The 21682-nt window shown below is 42.7% G+C and overlaps 3 protein-coding genes across 4 annotated transcripts in view; all 3 read right to left on the reverse strand.

Annotated features, from left to right (window-relative positions):
• The window catches only part of appa (amyloid beta (A4) precursor protein a), a 35028-nt gene extending 33361 nt beyond the window's left edge, over nucleotides 1-1667 (reverse strand). For both annotated transcript variants that reach the window (XM_062414872.1, XM_062414871.1), the window contains exon 1: nucleotides 1517-1667. In XM_062414872.1, the coding sequence (XP_062270856.1) occupies nucleotides 1517-1576 (60 nt within the window). In that variant the 5' untranslated portion in view covers nucleotides 1577-1667. The remainder of the gene's footprint in view (nucleotides 1-1516) is intronic.
• Nucleotides 1668-3763: 2096 nt separating this feature from the next.
• Nucleotides 3764-9534, reverse strand: cyyr1 (cysteine/tyrosine-rich 1). Its single transcript, XM_062414766.1, has 4 exons — nucleotides 9432-9534; nucleotides 6423-6522; nucleotides 5531-5691; nucleotides 3764-3897 (listed from the first exon to the last, which is right to left on the reverse strand). Exons 1-4 carry the CDS (start codon nucleotides 9517-9519, stop codon nucleotides 3764-3766), a joined length of 483 nt encoding a protein of 160 aa, XP_062270750.1. The 5' UTR covers nucleotides 9520-9534.
• A 4235-nt stretch (nucleotides 9535-13769) lies between these two features.
• adamts1 (ADAM metallopeptidase with thrombospondin type 1 motif, 1) lies at nucleotides 13770-20225 on the reverse strand. The gene is made up of 8 exons (XM_062414634.1): nucleotides 19220-20225; nucleotides 18001-18341; nucleotides 17754-17886; nucleotides 17194-17651; nucleotides 16825-17011; nucleotides 16393-16571; nucleotides 15907-16082; nucleotides 13770-15799 (listed from the first exon to the last, which is right to left on the reverse strand). Exons 1-8 carry the CDS (start codon nucleotides 19842-19844, stop codon nucleotides 15058-15060), a joined length of 2841 nt encoding a protein of 946 aa, XP_062270618.1. The 5' UTR covers nucleotides 19845-20225; the 3' UTR covers nucleotides 13770-15057.
• Between the last annotated feature and the right edge of the window lie 1457 nt (nucleotides 20226-21682).

A 21682-nucleotide genomic window follows, 5' to 3' on the forward strand; every position in this document is an offset into this window, starting at 1 on the left:
TATATGACTGTTTTAACATGGGTTTCACACATTATATGTAATAAAACATCTAAATTCATATCAAACGGTGACCCAGGGAGAAAAGCTAATCAAATGTCTCATTTGTGTGTGTTTAGAGGCCCTTGAGGTTAGGAAAGTTTGATAACCACTGCATTATTAGATTGTACAGGTGTACCCAGTAAAGCTGTAGATATTTTTTGCAGTGTATTTTCCACAAAGAGACATTCTTGGCGAAGACGCTTAAAAAAAATGTAGGAGCAGTGATTTATGTATCCATCACAGTCATCGTGAAAGAATAACCCGTGTGTATAAAGTGGCTATTATCAAGCAAAACTGCAGACTATTAAAAAGCAGGAGCTGAAAGGGCAACAATGATAGTCAAAGCTCCTGTTGGCTTCCCAGTTTCCCGACCCCTCGATAAATGCTGCAGTGCACCGCCGCCATCTTACTTCTCTATTCTCTCCCCATCTGACTGAAATATGTGGCAGTGTTGCTGCTGCTGCTGGCTCTCCCATATACTCTATTTTCACGGTTTCATTTTGGTTTGTAGAAAAAGCAATCTGGCGTCGAGTCATCATCGTTGACAGAACACGAAAAAAAAACCTTGTAGTGTTTATTTTCATCCCCAAACACGCCCACTCCCTTAAAAAAAAAAAACAACCCCTCGGGATATGAAAACTGAGACTTTTCATTTATTCACTGTAATGATTTTAACAAGAGTCAATTAGTCCTAACTAATGGCGTTTTATAGCTAGAGCCATCCACGCAGTCTCATACAGGGTCAATCATTTGGTTATAAACCTATAACTTGTATAACATTTTATATTAGCGGAGAAAAGGGGAAAAAAAGGCAAGTTACTCCCCAATTTTACACAAAGAAAAGAGACATATTATGGGTGCAGCTTTACATCTTTTAGGTGTCGGATATTCTCTCTATTGTCACACACTCAATAAATCAGTTACCACAGGCTGAGGGGGGAGACTTTGCCAGAGAGAATACATCAATTAAAAAACGCCTATTTGTCTATATCCTATGCTTTTCGGAGAGATTAGACAAAAATGAAGCCTTCATTGCGAATACAACTAAACCCGTGCTTGTTACATTATGTTATATTACACGGTTAGTTTGCCCATGGTTTAGAAAAATCGCGTTTTCCCAATCAGTGTCAGGCTACCCAGACTATACATGGATACTTCCGGTTACAACCTTCAACGTAAACGCATAGGCAAACGAGCTGCTATGTCTTGGATCATTATCTACACTCTACAAAGATTAGACATAATAAATTCAAACAAAGGGCATTTATTTAATCAATATAACATTTTCCTATCACGTTTATGGAGCTACAAGACGTTTCCAAATACAATTTTAAGCGTCAATTCTGAAAGGGAAACCGCTCCGCTTCCGCTCTTGCCGTAGCTAACACGAGCTAGCTTGACGCAGATGACAGCAACAATATGGTGGAAAATACTACAAATTCTCGCACAAGGGAAAAAAAACGGGTTTTTTTCTTACCTCGGCGGCCAGAGCCGACGCCACTACAGCTAGCAGCAGTAAAGCTACTCGGTCCCCCATGTCGCTGCGCTGACACTACGGTCCTAAAGGCAGCGTTTCACCGGCTGGTTCGACGTTTGTGTCGGCTGAGAAAGCTGAGTGCGTTCGGCGCCGGTGACTCCCGTTGTCTGATGGTGAGCGAGACCGAGGCTGCACAGCTGCTCAGCGCCAGATCACCTGACCACGGCGGAGTGGGATTAACACACACACACACGCACACACGCAGCCCTGTTTCCATCACTTCAGAGGACATTACATTGGTTTACATTCATTTCCTTCTAACCTTAACCACAACCACTATTTGGTTTACCATAACCCTTAACTTAACCTTAATATAACCCTACACTAACCTGACCTTTTAACCAAGTCTTTATCCCAAAATTATTACATTAAGGGGACTTTTTTTGTCTCTAAAAGGACATGATAATATGACTGTAATGTCTGATTTGTCCCCTTAAAATGATGAATACTTGAACCACACACACACAAATATCATACCATGGTCACTTTTGGGGACATCACATAGATTTAGGCTACATTAATATCCTGGGGACTTACCCCTCCACTAACTTTAACCACTGACCTAAAAAAAAAATCAGCTTTTTCCTAATTGGGGAAACAGCTTTTGTCCCGAATTGGACAAACTCTCCCCAATTAACTGGCCTTAAGTCTGAAATTTGTCCCCCAGCAGTAGCCTATAATAAACCACACAAACACAATTGTATTTCCATCATTTCAGAGGACATTACATTAATTTCCTAGGCACCTATCCTAACTTTAACCATAACCAACACATGCCTAATGTTAACGTAAGCATACATTTAACATAACCCCTACTTTAAACCCAATTTTCACCCTAAAATTAATGATTTACATTAAGGAGACTTTCTTTTGTCCCCATAAAGGAGGTGCGTCCCCACAACATGACTGTAAATAGATCTACATGTGATATACCTGCACGCACACACACACACACACACACACAATCTATATGTACAAAACATAACTCGCATACGTTGTTGGTCATTCATGTAAATAAAATAGACTATACATTTAAGTTCATACTTCTTTAAAAAAAAGTCACTTTTTAATCACGTCTTTAATTTACAACACAGTCACTGAAAGAGCAAAGAGAAAGCACTTATGATCATTTATCTGACAGATTACTAATGGTTATATCCCTTCCATCATTCACAGTCATCCATCGCATGAATCAGTAACAGCACAGTAAGGTCATTTCACTTTTGCTTAAAAAAAAACGTATAGCCTGCTGCTGCAGTTCACATAATGGATGCTTCACAATTGTGATTCAAGATTAACATTTTTCACTTTCAAAGGGAATCCACTTAACTGAACGTAATGTGACCCAAGTTCAGTTTTCACCCTCACATTGTTTCAAGTAAGGCAATAAAAGCCAGCTCATTACCAACAACCCAGTCTTTTCAAGTTGCCCATACCATTAAGGTCAGTATTATTATGCATTATGTTCAAGTCTTTGGGTCTACACATGACAGGTCCAGACCTGACTTGTTTAAAACAGCTTTCATCCTCGACTTCCACCTCCGTCACATCAAATAAGTCAAGTTACTTAAAAAAAAAGAAAATGGAGGGAAAAAGGCAACTTTCCATAAAAAGCAGAGTCTACATTGTATCCTGGAAAGACTTTCCTCCTCCTCAAGTGAATTGAGGTTCCCCACCGTGCTGACAAAAGTGGTCTTCACCTTTATCAAAGCCGCATGGCGCCTTTGATGTGCACAGCCGGGGACGGATAAAGATATTGGTTATTAGCAGGAAAAAAGTACCAGCTGCAGGCCTGTTAAGTCTATCCAAACGTGGACATGTTGGGGAGTTCTTCCGTGTCCCGACTCACATCTTGTTAAAATATTATTTCCTCATCACTTTGTCCAGACTACCAAGCAGCATAAATGCAGTTAAATGTACATCTTGCAAGAGTATAGCAGGAAAATTCTGGCCTGCTGAACAATATTGCACTGGGCCATCCCCTATCTTTTTTTTCCCTTTCCTTTTAAAATTTTTTTTTAAATATGGACATTTTTGTGGGCCTCTAAAAGCCTCAGTCTTTAACCCCAATAGCTGCAGCACTGCTCTATAGGCCTGAGGTGTGTGTACAGCCATCTCCAGGTCTGGAAAATCAGGCCATGACGCCGTCCTTTAAGCCGGCCAAAGGATGATCTTTGCAGCACAGATTCATTTGCGTGTGCAGCCGGGGTAAGGAGGAGGGGGGGAGTAGCTGGCTGGCCGAGGCTGAGTCGGCGTGTAAGGCGGGGGGTGCAGGGCAGGAGGGTACATCTCGTAGTCGTAGGTGTACGGAGGCGGAGGACCTGGAGTACAAAAGAGAAATAAAGCAACACAAGTTCACCAGATTGGTAAAAAAACCCAACATATATTTCTTATATAATAATGACACACTTGACATGTTTTTGTGCATGTTTAAGGTGAATGATGTCATCTTAAACTCAAGACACCTGCCCCCATTTTACAATGAGTTTGATGGGACAGTTCCGCCCTCTAGTGGCTGAATTGAGAGCTACACACTCTAGAGAAAAGGGACTTCGACTGACAACTGAAGAAGGTCAAAAAAGTAGTTTTGTTGACCACAATGCAAGGGCCTCACCAGGGGGGACTTACATTATTCACTGAAACATCAAAGCAGCAGAGATAAAAGAAAAGATGAATGGAGTTAGTCAAGCCCCCGCTCCAAACCAAAGGGTTGCATCAGCACAACCGCACATTTATTACACTATTATCTTTATAGCACACAGTGTAATAAGAGTGTCCTCGTAGGAGATTGAGTTTAAAAATGCCAAGTTATGATCCGAATCTGTTTTGAAGCTCAGACAAGAGGTTTTGCAAGATGAGAAAAATGTGACTTCAATAATTTATATCTCTCATGCACTGTTAATTAAATACAACTGGTGAATAATGTAAACGCCAATCACCAAGTAAATTATAAATCACACATTCATATACAGTAAGTCTTCTTTGTGGCAGGGAAAAAAAGGATCTTACGCCCAAGAGTGTAAAAATATAGAAAATAATTCATATCACTGCAGCTACATACATATCCACTCATATTGCTTCGCTTTGTGTGTTTGAGTGTCATATTTATGAAATATGATCATGAGCTGCAGGGTAGAGCGAAGAGTGCCGGTCCAGTGTAGCATGAAGGCGATACACTGAGGAGAATGAAGCGAGATAAATAAATGATGAGCCCCAGTAAAAAAAAAAAGAAAGAAAAAAAAAAAAGATTTGTAGAGTTGGAGAGTGTCACAGTGTACAGGCTCTAATATGAAGACAATGTACCTGCAAGTACAATGTGGACACATTCTTCATTTGTCCAGGAACAGAGTGTAACAGGTAAAAAATGCCTAAGTAGGGAAATGAGGCATATTTATGAGAGTTTCTAAGGGCAGTTATTATCTGAACAGAGCTCCTGGTTAACCAGAGATGGTGTGAATCCTTCACATTCTGAAAAGCAAACAATCTCTCTTTGTGTTACTTCTCAGAAATGGTGCTCAAGGCCAAGGCGGTTCCTGTAACATACTGTATTACACCAGTCAATTTTTCTTACACCTGCGCCCTCTTTTCACTTCTTGTTGCCTGAGGAGGGGAGATGAGGTTTCACTTTGGCAGCATGTGTGTAATATGCAAAAAAGTAGTCAATTATGTAACCGATAAATACATTTTAAAAAGTCACGCTCTGAACAGTTCAGAATTGGAATTAATTATTTATTAAGTTTATTTATTGAGTTTTTTTGGCTAGAGTATCCTTTAAAGTGTGTGTGTAAGAAGTTGCTACCACTTCCTAATGATAAATACTTCATGAAAAAAGGTTTAAAAGTTACGACTTGAACTTGAGTGATGTTAATAAATGATAAATGAATGCTACATACATCTGTAATATGCAGTTTTGGAGTTTGATTCCTTTGTACGTATGCGTGTCTGTAGACCTACCTGGGTAACCCTGGGTCACAGTGTTGATGTACGAGGTGCTGAACACGCCGACCCGAGCGCCCCGACCGTTCTTCATGCACATACACACGCACAGGAACAAGGCTGCCACCGCCCCCATCAGAAACACCACCCCGAAGACGATTCCGGAGATGGCAGTGCCCCTGAAACACAAACATATACTATGAGCCATCCATTCAAGTGTGAGAGGTGGCAGCTGGTTAGTGACTAATACTTCTGAATTGCTGCCATGGACATGGACAGCAGCATCTTATGTAAATCAGCTGTGCGATGTGTATGTGTATGTGCGTGTGACTGTGTGACATTGGTGTTTGTGGTGTGTTCACTGCAGGGGAGTCTGTGAATCGGAGCTATAAAATAGAAAATCACTCATTAGCAGGTTTGTTACGTCTTCATAGTCAGCATTCGTCAGCATGTAACGTTCAGCCCCGTTTGTGTTAAAGAGCAGAAATTTCTATGTGTCATTCAAGATTTTATATTGAGAATAATAATAATACAAATGTGCAATTTTGTAACAAGAGAGAACACAAAACAAACAAGGCTCTATCTTCTTAAAAAGGAAACGGGACTGTGAGAACTAGGTGAAAGTGTTAACACAGTTGTGCTGAATCAATAAAGCAGAGGTCAAAGGTCAGATCCTCTGAAGACTCTTCTGGCACCTTAAAAGACAGCTGGTGTGCACATAAAGCTGTTTTCTTTCATTTCAATCTCAAGGCGAGGTTAGGCTGAAAAAGAAGTGGTATATTTGAAGGAGGAATTGTTAAGAGATGCTCCAATCTGCCACACTCAAGGGTGGAGTAAAAAAGCAGCTGTCATACAGATGGGGGAGATGAGATCTTGTTTAAAAATATTTTTACTCTGTATGATAACTTACGAGAGGACGTCCCCAACGTAAGCGTAGTAGGAGCAACAGAAGGGTGGTGATCCATCGCAGCAGTACTCTATACAGCCTTCACACTGGGCCTCACTGCCTCCTGCAACACACATGCACAAAGAGTTTAAAGAGTCAAACGTTTATAGTAACTTCATTTTAAAGTGCTGGTAGGTCATTTTATACTTAAAGAAAAAGGGGTTTCAAGATTCTAAGAAGGCCTTTTAAAGTTATAATGGAGGTGAACAGGGTTACAAGAAGAAAAACTACACAGCACGGACATCTTTGAGTCCTAAGTGACCATTTATTGTAAAAGCACTTTTTAAAAAAAACCCACAAAGTCAGGTCTTGTTATCTGGGAAACTTTAAACCTTTCCCTCGATTAAAAATTACTTGTACGCAATAATGAAACCTCTTTATGAGCTAACCTCAAAGCACACAACCTCAGCCAGCAGCCTCTATTTATACCTTCAAAGACAGATTTAAAAGCACAAAGACAGTCGATTTATTATGAGCTCAGAGGACTGTGGGAGCACTTATCTGTTTTTAAAAGCAATCAATACCTGTGGAGCTATGGGGAAAAGAAAACATTTCAAAAAGGAACTCTGCAGTGAACTCAAACAGGGACCTTGGGTTTTGTTCCAATAAACCCAGCCGCTGCTGCTATCCTGCATTACCACATTCAAGATTTTTAATATCAGCTGGATCAGGAGCCAGAATGCGACCGCTGGGAGATTTAAATCAGTCTCCACCTTCAGTACACAGTGAGAGGAATCTTACTGAGTCTTCCTTTTAGCGAGGATAGAAACAGGCCTGAAGTAATCTTGACAGATCAAATGAGTTCAAAAGGGAGCTCTCCGATTACATATAATATACCGACACAACATGGCAACAGGCAGCCGTTGCCATGCAATTGCTATGCAGCATTAAACCGAGTTAATAGGAGACATGCTTAATTTATTTTTCCATGGCAAGGGTGGCTGAAGATGCAAACCAGCCCACATCACCAACTAGCTGAATCAAACACTGTAGGCTGCAAGCTGGCTGAATCTGACCAGACCAATCTACAAAAAAGCCTGTAAAGCCACATTTCCAGAGTTTGGAACATGTTTAATGTTTGCATAATAGCTACATAGATGGTTTTGTACTATTTTTTTTTTAAATATTTTGTACGTTGAAATATCCAGAGAAGTTTAGGGGAAATTTGGTCAACTTGGGTCAGAAAACCAGCAATTTACTTTAGGTAGTGACTGATTTGCACATTAACACCAATTAAGAACTGCCTCAAATATAAAAGGCATGATTCCAAATCCAGTAATCAGTTATTTTTCCATTAATTATTCAGTGGAAGTACAAAGCTAGTGAAAACAGCTGTATAATGTCTACTGTTACTCTGGAGTCACTTTGTCAAGTCTGAGAAAAACAACGCTGATGATGTCAGATTATTAGATTTGCATTATGGGGAATGTAGGCATTCGACCTAGAGACTTTCAGCCTATGCTTCTACCATTTTGCCCACTCTTTTTTTTTTTTGGAATCACTTTTCCGAGTTCCCCAAATTCCAAATAATACCAAATTGGTCAGACACCTTAGCTGTTCAGGAGTTGGGAGGTTTTTTAAGGTTACTTTTTAAACTGTCCTTGGTCACAAAAAGTGTGAAAACGGAGCACGATGGACACAGGAACTCAGTTATTCAGCAACTGAATTAATTACATCTTGAGTGGGAGACAGCATGACTGGCGTGTGTTTGCGTGGGGGTCAAATTAAGATGATTGAAGAGCTAACATTCACCACTTGTGCAATTCATGACGCATGACCCAGCACGATCATTTTACATCCAACATGCTTATTCCTGCTAAGGGCATTGGCAGAATCTATTACTTGTGTGTGTATATGAGATTAATGTGGTTCATTACCCCCACCCTTCCTGTTCAGCCAAAGCCTCCATATTCAAAAAGAATTGTACACACAGCTGTGCCTCTGTGTACTCGTCTCAACCTGCTGCCATGACACGACCCCTTTTTCATCTCAAGGCTTTTTCCCCCTTCATGAACTGCGATATTTGTGTTCTTCACTGTCACGTCGAAGGTTGGAAGTCTTTCACAATCCGGAGCTAAAATGAAGGACGCTGCAAAGAAAAACAAGCCCTGTGCATATGTGTGTGTGTGTGTGTGTGTGTGTGTGTGTGTGTGTGTGTGTGTGTGTGTGTGTGTGTGTGTGTGTGCTGAGGATCTGCTTTCTCTCAGCAATCACTCACACTCAAATGATGTGTGCCTGAAGGCATATGCACATTTCCAGGCATGAGTTCACATACAGGTAGAAAAAGAGCAGAGTGCTGCCTTTTTATGACTGCAAGGAGGAGAGTTTACAGAATAGTATACATGTGTCTAGCAGAAACTTCAATACGCAGTGCATTGCTAGGCCTTTTAGAGACTTAAAACATGCTTTTCTGTCATAAAAGTTTTGATGGATGCTTCCTCGATGATAAGGTCTTTATCATCTTTCTTTTAATTTAACACTACATCCCTGCATAAATGCTGCCATATATCCATATAAAAGCCTGCAGGAGGTCCCATCAGCAGACTTCTGGCGTGCTCTTTCTGGGTGGTCCTTTGAGGTCCTGGCTCCTGTCTCTCCACACGCTGGGAGACAATGGCACCATGTCCTTCAACCCCCCCCCCACCCTTTTCACACACACACCACTACCCAGTCCCCTCCCCTGCCCCCCATCCACAGCCCTGTAGCCTACTGCAGATTTGACACAGAAGTAAAGTTTTCCAGCTGTTTTCATGTTTAGTCTGTGCTTTATTTGGAGGAAATGTGTTCTGAATAAATTAATACATACTACTGACTTTCTATTGTTTATCAACACTTTCAACAACAATTCAAACTTCACATTAGTATTAAAACACAGACAAATGCCACTAAAGAGAACTTACAGGTATATTATAAAGGCGCAGTAGCTGAGAGAAGAGACAACGTGTATGCAGCACAATTAAAACAAAAACTCACCAGTGAATAAACAAAGCAGCAGCGAGTTCCTCAACAATTTCCATCTCACCGCCTGCGTCCTCCTCTTCCTCCTCCATGGGTTTTCCATGACCCTTCTTTCTCTCCCTGTGCGCCCTCTTTCCGGGCTGCTCCTATTTTCCTTAATCAATGACAGAGATTAAGAAGGAAAAAAGCCTGTGCCTTGCAGCAGCAGTCACCTATTTGGTTCCTCCAGGATCATTGTTGTATCTCCCCTTCCCTCAATGAGAGCAGCGAGCAGCTTGTTTGGGGGTTGTTCAAAGATTTCTCCCCCCTGCCTCAAAAGTGAAGCTCCGTTTGTTCCTCCACGTGTGCGTGTCTTTTCTGTCGCTGCTCCGTCCTGTTCCCACACCTCCGACTGACTGCTGAGGTTTTTATTCCCCTCCCATCCCCCGTCCGCTCAAATTACCCTGTTGGGTTTACACTGAGAGAGAGAGAGAGAGAGAGAGAGAGAGAGAGAGAGAGAGAGAGAGAGAGAGAGAGAGAGAGAGAGAGAGAGAGAGAGAGAGAGAGAGAGAGAGACTATGAAGTCAGCAACAATATGGAAACACTTCTGGTCGACGTTTTCAAAATAGGACTTTAATTGACAGAATTGTAATTGTGGTGGGAATGTTTTTTCAATAAAGCGGAGGCCCCCAAAAAAATCTGTTTGACAATTCGTTTACCTGAAAAATGTTTCCTCCTCCTATAATAAAAAAAAATTGGTCGTTCAACCTTTTTGTCATATCTTATTCCAAATGTTCACGACTTTGTCAATCAATTTGTACCCAATGACTTCATATCATTGTTTTTTTTTTCTTCATTAGTTAGTGCTTTTCAAAAATAACATTGGGGCCCTAGGGAACCCCAGTCAAAAACACCCAACTCTGCTCATGCAGTTTTAGTAGATGGAACTATTTATTGAGTTCATGTTTGCCATGGATCCTAATTTAAAGTATCACACACTATCAGGGGGTATAGGGGCACTCTGTGAGTCATTTTGAAGGTGTTGTGGAAAGATTGTACTTGAGATAAAAGCTGCAGTATGTATAAAAGTAAAGTGCAATCCTTGTATGTTAAATATGAGAATCCTCAAAGCCTCTTCTAACCAGCTGGATGAAAAATATTCTGTCCTTTGCAGGATAAAATTACACAATTGTTTCCTAATCCAAACAAAAAGCAGGTCATGATATGTCTATGCTCAATTGATGCAACATTTATTTTTCAGTAACATATGTCTATATTAAATGTAGCATATCGTTCAGTCAGCAGCTTACAGTGGGTCTCCAGTTACAGATGTGTGGCAAATAGCTACCAAATGTCAGACATCGCCTCCAGAACAACTTACCCTCACTTTTTCTCTCATTTGATCCCATGGGTGTTCATTTTGAGATCTGGTGACTGTGAAGGCCACTGTGAAGTGATTCACATCATTTTCATACTCATTATGGAAGCATCTGCCTTCATCATTTATTTATTTATATATTTTCTTTGTATTTGCAAATGGTGGTGATCCATCGTAGCCTAAAATCACATTTCCCATTTGCTATTCTGAAGCACATGTTTTTAGGCACTCATGCTTGTTACGTCTGTCTAGCTTTACACAGAAAGAGAAAGCCTGGTCTCCTCTGCTGCTTCACATGCTGCCATCAAATCACGACCTCTATTGAGATGAAAGAGGAAGCGGGCTGTAATGACTCAAGATGACCCCTCCTAACACGACTCATGACTATTTTCAGACATCAAAACAACACGAACCTTCCTACTTTTTCTTGTTATGTTTAAATCTCTCCTGGAGCCATTATATTTTATATTTGGAGTAACCTAAAAACTTCATCCCATTATCATTTATGCAACAACCGGTTATCATATCAAAATCCCTCACACATTACGGCACGGAAACAGTCTCGATAGCGAGTTCATTTTCATATAGCAAAGTGGATTCTTCCTGTCTCTGCTGGCAGAGGCAGAGACAGGAAGCACCACCAGAGGCACCATGAGAAGAAAAAAGTTAAAAGAAGGGTCACCCAAGGCTGGATTAGGGGTTGGTTAGGGTTGGCTCTAATTTGTTGGAAAATGTGTGTGGGAATAGGCACCACCCTGCCTTACCACCATATTTATAGATTCTGTAGTGTCAAAATGCAGCTTTAACACTTTCACTGTTTCACTTTTCTGCTTGTATGCTGCATATTCTTTAATTGTCTGTGATGTGAATTACCTCATAGAAAATATGGAGCCAGGTATTATAGAAAATTGCACAGGGAAGGGGGAAGACATCACACTACGCTAACAGAAAATGTCATCTTAGGGCACCACAGTGGAAGGGTGGAGTGTTTGGGCTAAACTGGTGTCATTTAGAGCATATTATTGTTGTCCAGCAACATTTAAGGACCACCCACCCCCACATACAATTCCCTCTGGTGCTGAGAATATACTTCCAAAAAAGCGGCCTGTGTCGACCTGCATTGACTTAACCGCAGTCATGAAACTGATAATTATAGAGCTAAATGATACTACTGGAAAGGCCCATGATAAAGCCCAAGAACATTAGCAACCATAAATGCTCATCATTCAACAAATGAATTTGGCATCTACAGAGTAACCTGCTCTAAGTTTGGCAAAATGATGATCACATTCTTCTTTTATGTTAGACTAATAACCCTTAAACAATATATTCCAAATGCTCACTCAACAAGTAATCCTAACTGGAGAAATACACACTGTATGTTCATAGAGATAATTCATATTTTCCTGGATCCATCTTTGGCATCTGTTGCACAGACTGAATGTAGTATGTTTTTGGTCGTTTAAATATGAATGCTGGTCTTTTGAAGTTTGAAAAATGGATTAAACATACCATAATTTAAACAAACTTTTATGGGCAAACTAGGGTGGCAAAAGGATGAAGATAATTTAGCTCTCAGAAATGCCACCCACATTGAGCAGTGATGATTCATAATGCCTTCCAGATGTTTCTTTAAAGCTGTAATGATGTGATGCTGAGACATGAAAAAACAAGCAGGTAAAAAAAATATGTCTGAGTTCAGGCGTACATATTAGTGGTGACTTTTTTCTTTCCCAGTTTTCCATTTTTCGTTGTCAGTCTTGAAGTTAAGAAAATACACAAAGTATACATCCTCGCCTACAGCAGTCGTTTAGGATCACAGAGTCTGATGGCACATTATGCTATTATGCAGATTGGAGAGATGGCCAATCTTCTTCTTAACCATCCAAAATTACGGGATAATGATTTCCTTTGTGCTGCAGTGGGAGTCGGCAAGGCGGGAGATGATCTTACTCAGCGCCTAACAGGAAGTGCCACACGGGATCCAGCTCTTAGTGACATGGCTGGGGGGTAATTGTCTGGTCCCAGCTGGGGTCCAGAAAGTTCAGGGGAAATGCCTGGCTGCAAAGAATTACAAATAAAAAACCCACAGAAGTATCAAAGAGAAGAATGCTGGGGAGGGATGCAATCAAAATTTGAATGATTTAAGGAAAACTACATCACTTTCTAATGGTTGTTTAACTGCAAAACCACATAAAAAGACTTGAGTTGGGTTAATGATCATAAAAGGACAGTAGAATTGGGTCAGGATGATTTGCAGAAAGGAATGAGGAATCAAAATGTTGTTTTAGTATGCCATGTTAGCTTTAATCTCAAAGTACACATGTGGTTTACAAATAGATTATTAGAAGACAAAAGCCTGCATAAGGCCACCATGTAGCTTTTAAAAGCTCAAGGCTAGATTACAGACTCAGGGGCCCCTACAAGCTCCAGGTTCACTGTGTGACAATTGGTCCGTGGCTGTATGATCAAATGTAAGTTTACTTGGGAATATGTACTGCTTAAATACCAACTGACAAGATAAGGGCCTTAAAATGGATGGGTCCTTATTACCTGCTCTTAGGGCCAGGTCTGAGAGAGGTGTTGTGTCAAAGTAGCTTTGGCATGGTCGTTATTTCAGCTGATATTTTGTTTAGGTTGTGTTTTATTATATTGTCACACAGCAAACCTTGAGCAATGTAAAATTCCACACACAAGGACCAAGAATCAACAGTTTACGGTGTGCTCTTTAACTTTATATTAGTAGCTCATTTGCACTCCCCGATTAACCAAGCCATGACATTTCACTACAATGTTCAGAGACTGCGAATTGAAATTGAATGGCAAGTTGAAATACCCCCTCTAGTGGACAATATTTGAATGACAAAAGATAATATTCTCATTTTACATAAGGGTTTCATATCAGTCAAAAATATATTGTTAAATGTAAGGAGGGTCAAGGGATGAAAGAAACTTGTGTATGTGTGCATATTTTACATATGTGTGTTTGTGCCCATGTAACTGCAAATCAATGTACCTCCCAAGTTCAAACAGACAAACCACTCTGGAGACATTAGATGCACAAGTCAATGTGATACTTTATTCATGAACCTAGGACCATATATATATATAACACTGTATAAATACTCTGTATATTCTACTTCCTTCTGTGATCTCAATAACAAATAACAAATAAAAAATAATATTAAAAAAGCCACATGATTATATATAACAGGCTGTACAAAAATAAATAATGTTTGGATATTCTGTACAAAAGAGAAATAAAAACTTGATAGAAAAAAAAACAAGAGCCTTCGCAGAAGGCAGGAGAGACTTACTTATGAAGTAGTAGCAGGAGACAAGTCCCTCTTTAGGTCTCCACACACACACACACACACACACACAGGCACACATAAACTCAAACACACCTCTTTGGTCTTTGAAGAGTTCCCTCATTGGAAGCTGTGTAGACGAGGGCAAGATATGGCTAAAGGACAAAGTACGATGTACTGAGGCATTTAGAGACAAATGGATGTTACAATGTGCCGCTGGTAAAAACAAAGATGAAGTGCTACAGGTTTGTGATAAATAAATGTGGACTGGCAATTTTGAACAAAAACACTGACTATGAACTATCTTATTTTCCATACCTGATGGGGTTAGCAAGTAGAATATGAGCTATTTTCGTTCATGTGTTTCTTTATATTTATACTCTGCAATAACCTTCCCCACCCCACCCTTGTGTCTGTCCAGCCCAGCTTGGACAAACATCATATACATGTATTAAAAATTTGACACATACAGGCTATCAGTTCTCTCTCTCTCTCACACACACTCTCTCTCTCTCTCTCTCCCTCCCTCTCTCTCTCTCTCTCACACACACATTCATACAAGCATGACATTGGCACGGTAAGCAGCATGCTTTAAGAAATCAGGAATGTCCATGTGTTGTCCTCTTTGATAGGAGGCAAAATGTGCCACTGTTTTGCTTTGAAGCCATACAGCAGCAAGCTGAATGCAGTCATATTGCTGCAACCAGGTGGCAATGCCACTGTTGTTTAACATCTGGCTCCAAAATGGAAATGGTAAAAATTGGAAGTTACAGATGCAGTCATTGTGGTTCCATTGACATGTGGGACTGTTGGATCAACTGGAACCCATGGAAACCTGCAGTATGGATGTAAACATTCATCTACCTCTTTAGACTGTCCATGGGGAAAATGAGGCAGAGAAGATCAGAGTTTTTATCTGATGTCTTTCGGAAAGTTGGGTGGAGAGAACGAGGTTAGATTGTAGAGGCGGTCCTTAGCAGGCACTCTGGTAGCACAGTTCCAGCAGGGGTCGCGGCCGGTCTTTGGGGTCACAGCTGTCATGGGTTAATGTACGCCCATCATGGCCAATGCAGCGAAGTTGGCGTTTGCGGAAGCCTCTGCCGCAGGTTTTGGAGCATAGCGACCATTCTCCGAGAAGCCAGGAGGGGCATGCCTGGGAGGCGCAGGACCGTGAGGCCAGGGGACGAAGCTCCTCTGGACAGTCCTTGGAGGGACGACCCTGTGGGTCCAGACACACCACCTCTCTCTGCTGCATACCTCCTCCACAGCTCTGGGAGCATGGACCCCACTCCCTCAGGGTCCACTCGGCTCCACCCATCTCTCGGATGGCATTGATTGATTGGCGCCGACCACCATTGTTATAGGAGGCTGAAGCAGCATTGTTGGGTCTTGGGGTGAAGTAGCTGTACTTAACCCTGGGCCTTGGAGCCTCTCCTACAGACAGCACCTGGATGGTCAGGGGCTCAGGTAGTGGGGCGAAGCTCCGGATCCGCTCCAGAGTGGCGGAGGAGCCGCTGTATCGCAATAGTGCTCCTCGTAGGGCGATGTCGGTCTCTATGGTCATCAGCTTGTAATCACCATTTAACAAATAAGAACCATCTTGGCGACGCACTGCCAAGTAGCTGTTATCATGACGACCGCTACCAGGGGCACGTTGCTTGACATCCAGATGGGTGGCACCAGCAGGGATAGTAACAACATCCTGGTAACCAGGCCTGAAACAGAGACAGACAAAGTTCAGATTTGGAAATAGAAATTGATTTTGGCATACATACAAAGACTTTCCAGGTGTGTACAACAAAAAAGGCTTCTAGAAGTTTACCTTGCACGCTCCATGGAGCCTGACACTTTCTTGCAGGTAGAACCATCTCCACCACACGCACCGCACTTGTCAAAGCGCCGACTGGAACCAATGACATGATCACATCCAGCCTTGACACACTGGCCTTGAACACAAACCGAGGTGGAATCTGGGCTGCAGGGTGTGCCATCAGCCACCTGGGGGCAGCAGAGAGACACAAATGGAACTTTAGAGGTATGTCTAACAGAGTTGTTACATAAAAGTCTGTGTGGAAAGGTAAAAAGTATTATGTAGTATTTTCCCCAATAATGCAGTAGCCAAAGGGATGAGGTAAATTACAAAAGCTGATCCTTCAACTTGCAGGTTTGCACAAGTAAGAAGACTGTTATAAGATAAACTAGGCACTTAAGAAATCTTGAATTTGGATTTTAATTTGTAAAAGTATTCTAAAAAAAGAACAACAAAAACATAGTTTATTAATATAATCTAGCATCTAGCAACTCTCACCTTAGACTTGAGGACAAAGAAGTATCCAGTCCCCTTGGCCCGGCACACCAGCTTGCAGCGGTCTTTGGGTGACACTCCAGCATACTTGGGCACCCACTCAACACCCTCGCCTGAACCCAGCGACACTTGGGCTGACATGTCGTTGTGGGCCAGGCACTGTTCCTCACGGAATGACAAGCCTGAGAAGGAGACAGATAAAGGTCAGATTTATTGTCTGTTTACCCTGACCTGCATGCTAACTTTCACACCCATGCACAAGGTACTTCAAAACATGACTTCTACATTTAAACTAAAGGAATAATTGCTATAAAAACGAAGAAGCAACTACAGTAAAAGGTGCCAAGTCTTTTATTCTATAATATACATTTCCAGAAAAAGCATATAGAACATTTGTTAAGAGGAAATCCTTATACCAGATTATTTTTCTCTTACCATTGGTATCAGGACAGGCATCCGTGTTACAGGAGCGATACTGGATTCTCTTGCCCTCACAGTACTTCCCCCCATTCTTGGGCACAGGGTTGTCACATGAGCGGAAAGAATACTGCACCCCTCCACCGCAAGTTCTAGAGCAGTCGCCCCAGGGACCCCAAAGTCCCCAGCCACCATTGACAGGAGTCTGAAAAAAAACAGTAATATGACCATTACAATCTTGACCCAGGTTGATTGGTTCCACAACAGGCAAAGAGGAGTAGAGCAAGTTTTTCTGCATGCTATACTGAAATGCTTTAACTGCTTTTGTACTATGCAATTTTTTTGGGTCTATTTTTGTAGTGTGATTGGATTGGGTCAGATTCCTACCTGGTGTTTGGCAGCTTGACTCTTTGTGAGACATTGTCCTGCCAGGCAGTAGCTGTCATGCCCACATGGTGTTCCATCAGCCCAGGGAGAGTTCTTGGTCTGGCACACCAACAAACCATTGGATGTAGTCACCGTGCACCACAGAGCTGCACAGGTTGTGCTCAGGTCTGGGCAGTGCTGGGAGTCATCGCCAAAGGTCAGGCGACACTGATGGTCTGCATCATAAACTGTGCCAGGCAGGGGTTGGGGGAGTGGCTGAGGCTTGACAGGCTTATCCAGCAGGCACTGACCATGGCCGTTGTCTAGGAAGGTGGTGACCATGAGAGCGGAGCAGGGGGACCATGGCTGCTGCTGGTCCAGGTTGGAAAGAGTAGATGCCATCATGTGGGAGCCCCAGTGGGCACCGTTAACTCCAGAGCACAGCTGGGCATCATCATGAGGCATGTTGAACACATGACCTGCAGCAGACATAAAATAACAGTTCTTTGAGCACCTCAATCCCATAAATAAGTGGTGTATGTACATTTTCACACTTGAGAACACAATTTTTTCCAACTTACCCAGTTCATGTGCCACTGTAAATGCTGCTTGCAGTCCATCATCCTCCACAATTGAGCAGCTTCTGTCAGGGTCGCACACTGTCCCAACATCTGCCATTCCAAGAGTATCACAAGAGTGGGCGCCACAAAGATCCTAAATGGGCAGACAGATAGCAAAATGAAGATTTGATTAAGTGCTCCTTTTTATTCTCTTTCTCTGTTAGTTTCTAAGTCTTAACACGCCTTTTCTTTTTCCCCTCCAACTTACCGTCCTGGTGAAGAGCACAGCGGTGTCATAGTGCTCGGGATGGCGGTCACTTGGAGGGTTGTGCTGGCGTTGCCACTGGCAGAAGTTGCGGAGGGTCATAGCAGCGTTAGATGACACCTGAGGGCCTCGCTCCTCCTCGTACACCACCAGCAGCTTCACCACTGCCAGACTGATGGAGTTGTGGATGCTGGGGTGGCGGTAGAGGCGGGAAGCAACAGCCATGATGGTCAGAAGGTAGGGTTTGAGCCCGGCACCATGGAACTCAGCCATAGACTGATCAGCCACCAGCATGATCTCAAGGTAGCGAGGGGTGGAAACAAAACGCCTGGTCCTCTGGTGAGCTGAGGGGAAGGCAGAGAGAAATACAGAGGTCAGGTCAAACCAGGTTCCTAGGTCATGAGTTTATATTAGGTTACAATACTAGTTTCTGCTTGCACTGCAACTTTTTAGACTTATTTTAGATTTTCACTCTCTGGAACAGTCACCCCACTGCTAAACTGTTTCAGTGTACTAAACAAAAGCAACAAAGGCTCAATTTTTTCAGAAGGATAGAGGCTCTAAAGAGAGCTCCGGATGTGCCTGGAGGAGCCTGGCAGCAATGACTCAGCGTCACACCACTGGCGGCTCCTCCTCCTCTGGGTCCACATTACTAAAATGACCTTTTCTGGTGGAAAATAATGCGACTGAGCAAGGGGCAAAGGGGGAAAATCCGTTCTACGTAGAAATGTCTGTCGGTGCGAGTTGTACCAGGAGGCGAGTTTACATGTCTCAGCGCTGCCGGGCTGTGGCTGGCCCCAACCCCGCTACTCCCCTCCCCTCCTTCCGTCCCTCCTCCTTCTCTTTCCTCTTGGAAAAGTATGCCCCTTCTCTCCTATCCTCTCCTCCCCTCCCTTCCTCCTCTCTGGCAGCGCATAGATGGTGCTGTCAAAAAGACAGCTTGAGTCTATTGCGCATGCTGTGCATCCCGGCACAACTTCAGCTGATTGTAGCTGGGTCAGCATATTTATTGTAGTTAGTGAGTTTTATATAAGTCATTTTATAGTTCATTGAATTCTATAGAGATAAATAAAATCACTACAGAAATATACTATAGAAATAAATCACGTTTTCATTGTTTTCTTGACCAATTTCATCGTCGCATGTCTGAGAATTTGAACTCAGTCGATTTATAAACGGAATAATATCGTGTAAAATGTGCATAATATATCTGCAGCCTTACCTGTCTGGTCTGAATTAGCGGTTCCGCGCTTGGCTTCTTTCTCCAGATTATTTGGCACCCTCTCTTCGTCCTCGTTGACCCCACATTTGGAGCTTCCTTCATCAGTCAAAGCTGCCTGACCTCTCCGGCGAATCGTGTGGACATCCTCCTCATTACCCTGAAAGTCACTGGAGTTAAGGGGCTGAATAAAGTATTCTACACCCTGTAAGTAGAATCCGCCCCTGAGTCCGTGGCACAGGTTGAGCGCAGCGGCGGAGTGCTCCTCTCCGTTCACCGTGCCCGAGAAGAAACAACCCGGTTCGGATCCGCTCGTGGGTTCCTGTGTCGGTTCGGAGTCTGGACTCCCCACAACGTGGAAGACAAAACCCGGCGCCAAGAAGGTCTGGTCAGGCTCTAGCTGCAAGATCAGCTCCTTACCGAATACGTCCAACCGGTACACCCTCATCTCCGCCTCCTTCTCCTTCTCCTCGGGGGAGAGAGTCCGCCAGGCTTCGGTTGAGCTCTCCGACCGGGCCGTAGGGTCTAGTCTGACCGGCACCACGGTGCTCTCCTCCCAGGCACTGTGCGCCGCGCCGACGCACAGAGCGGCGATTAAACCAATGGAGACGTGTAAAGACCACATCATATAACTGAAATCCGACAAGTGGAAAGAAAAAATGATAATAAAGTCTCTACGAAGAAACAAGTAAAATCCTTTAAAGGGGGTTCCACTATTAGCTACAAACCCCACGTATTTTAACTTCCACAAAACTGTCCTCAAAATTACGCACACGCATAAAAATCTAAAAAGGGATCAAATCCAGTGCAAAACTCATTTAAAGTTATGTGCAGGTCTGACTTGTTGCAAAAAGTCCTTACATTAAATGAAAATAAAAGCTGGATCTCAGCAGTAAATTCCAACAGGTCTCTCAATCTTTCCTTCTCCAAAACTCAGCAGATGTCTCAGTTTCTAGCTCTCTTTGAGATCGGGGGCAGGTTTTTAGCTCTGCTGACCCGTCTGGTCTGTTGTCTGCTTTTGCCTTGCAGTCAGAACAGAGCCGGTCCTATATATATATCCCCCTGCCCCAGGACCACCCCTTTCCTGAGGGCCTTTGATGTGAGAGGGGCCAAATCCCGTGCGCAACAAAAACGCACTAGCGACCTGGAGCGTTGCCATAATAATCAATCATTGTGGAGGATAGAGGGCTATGGGCAGAGAAAAGTTTTCCTCTTCAAACCCTGCTGTCTGACGCAAGATGAACATATACACCCGTAACTCCCGATTATTAGAGAATACGGTATATCCCATTAATATTTGTCATATAGCCCAATGGTGATTTAACACAAAGCGACTTAAATTTATAATATAGTGGCCAAAATAAAACCCCAAACTTGTAACTTTGGCGCTATTGCATTGCTCCACTTTCTGACTTAATATGTGAGCTACATACCACTTATTAAGGCTATTCCAACATAAATTATGGTGACAGGCAGTGGCTGATGTGGAGCAGTGTTGTAGTGTCAGTGCAACTGGAGAAGGGAGATGGCAGAAGGTCGGGAATGGTAACCATATCGTGCTGGCCAGGGCTCCGGGAGCCGTACTCACCTCCTCCGTGCCAAGCCGGCTGTGGTGCGCCGTGGCCGGGTTCCGCAGCTCCGCTCCCCGGGGAGAGGGAGAAGAGAGGGGCCTCTGAGGTCTTAAGGTGGAGCAGTTTCTCCATCAGGCTGCCTCTGCGCTTAAACCAAGGCAGTAACAGCCCCTGTCCTCCGGCTTCTTCCCCCGCCCGCCTGGGCCGTTCCTCCTCTCCAACAGACAGGAAGAGTTTACGCTGGAGTTTCATTAAAATTAACTGGCAAAGCAGCAAATCCATTATCTTCAGTGCACCGAGACACATCACAAATGAACTAAACTCCATTCACAACAAACAAAACAACTTTGAGCTCAGAGACTGATCAGGAACAGCTTTTTTATATTAAAAACTAAAGTAAATCTTTAAATATTTTGATTGAAATCATTTTACATAGAGCTGAAAACACACTGATCACTCTAAAATAACAATAAACTACTGATCATAATATAATAATATCACATTATGATATAAAAAATATGAAAAAACAAGTGTGGTGTTATTGATCTCAGTGTTTTATTTATTTTATATACATAAGATCCTAGAATGCTTCCTGGCCTTTCTTCGACTCCAAAATCTCACTTTTGACTCATAGAAAACATCACTGATCAGTTGATGAGGGGACAGATCATCAAAGTCCACCTTAAAAGCAACAGGTCATAAAAAAGGAATAGCTGTAACTTCATACATTTCCAGTAGATGGTAGACAAGAGTTTAGGAAAATCCCGTGACTGCTGTGGAAATTTTCCCTGACTCGATTGACCAATCACAAGTTAAGCCGACAGGTGGCGCCTTTGCATTACACTTGAAGATCAGTGCAGCTGCAAGTGGTGAGCCACTGGCCGCAAGGAGGCAG

This window comes from Scomber scombrus, chromosome 24 (genome assembly GCF_963691925.1).
Source record: "Scomber scombrus chromosome 24, fScoSco1.1, whole genome shotgun sequence".
NCBI lineage: Eukaryota > Metazoa > Chordata > Actinopteri > Scombriformes > Scombridae > Scomber > Scomber scombrus.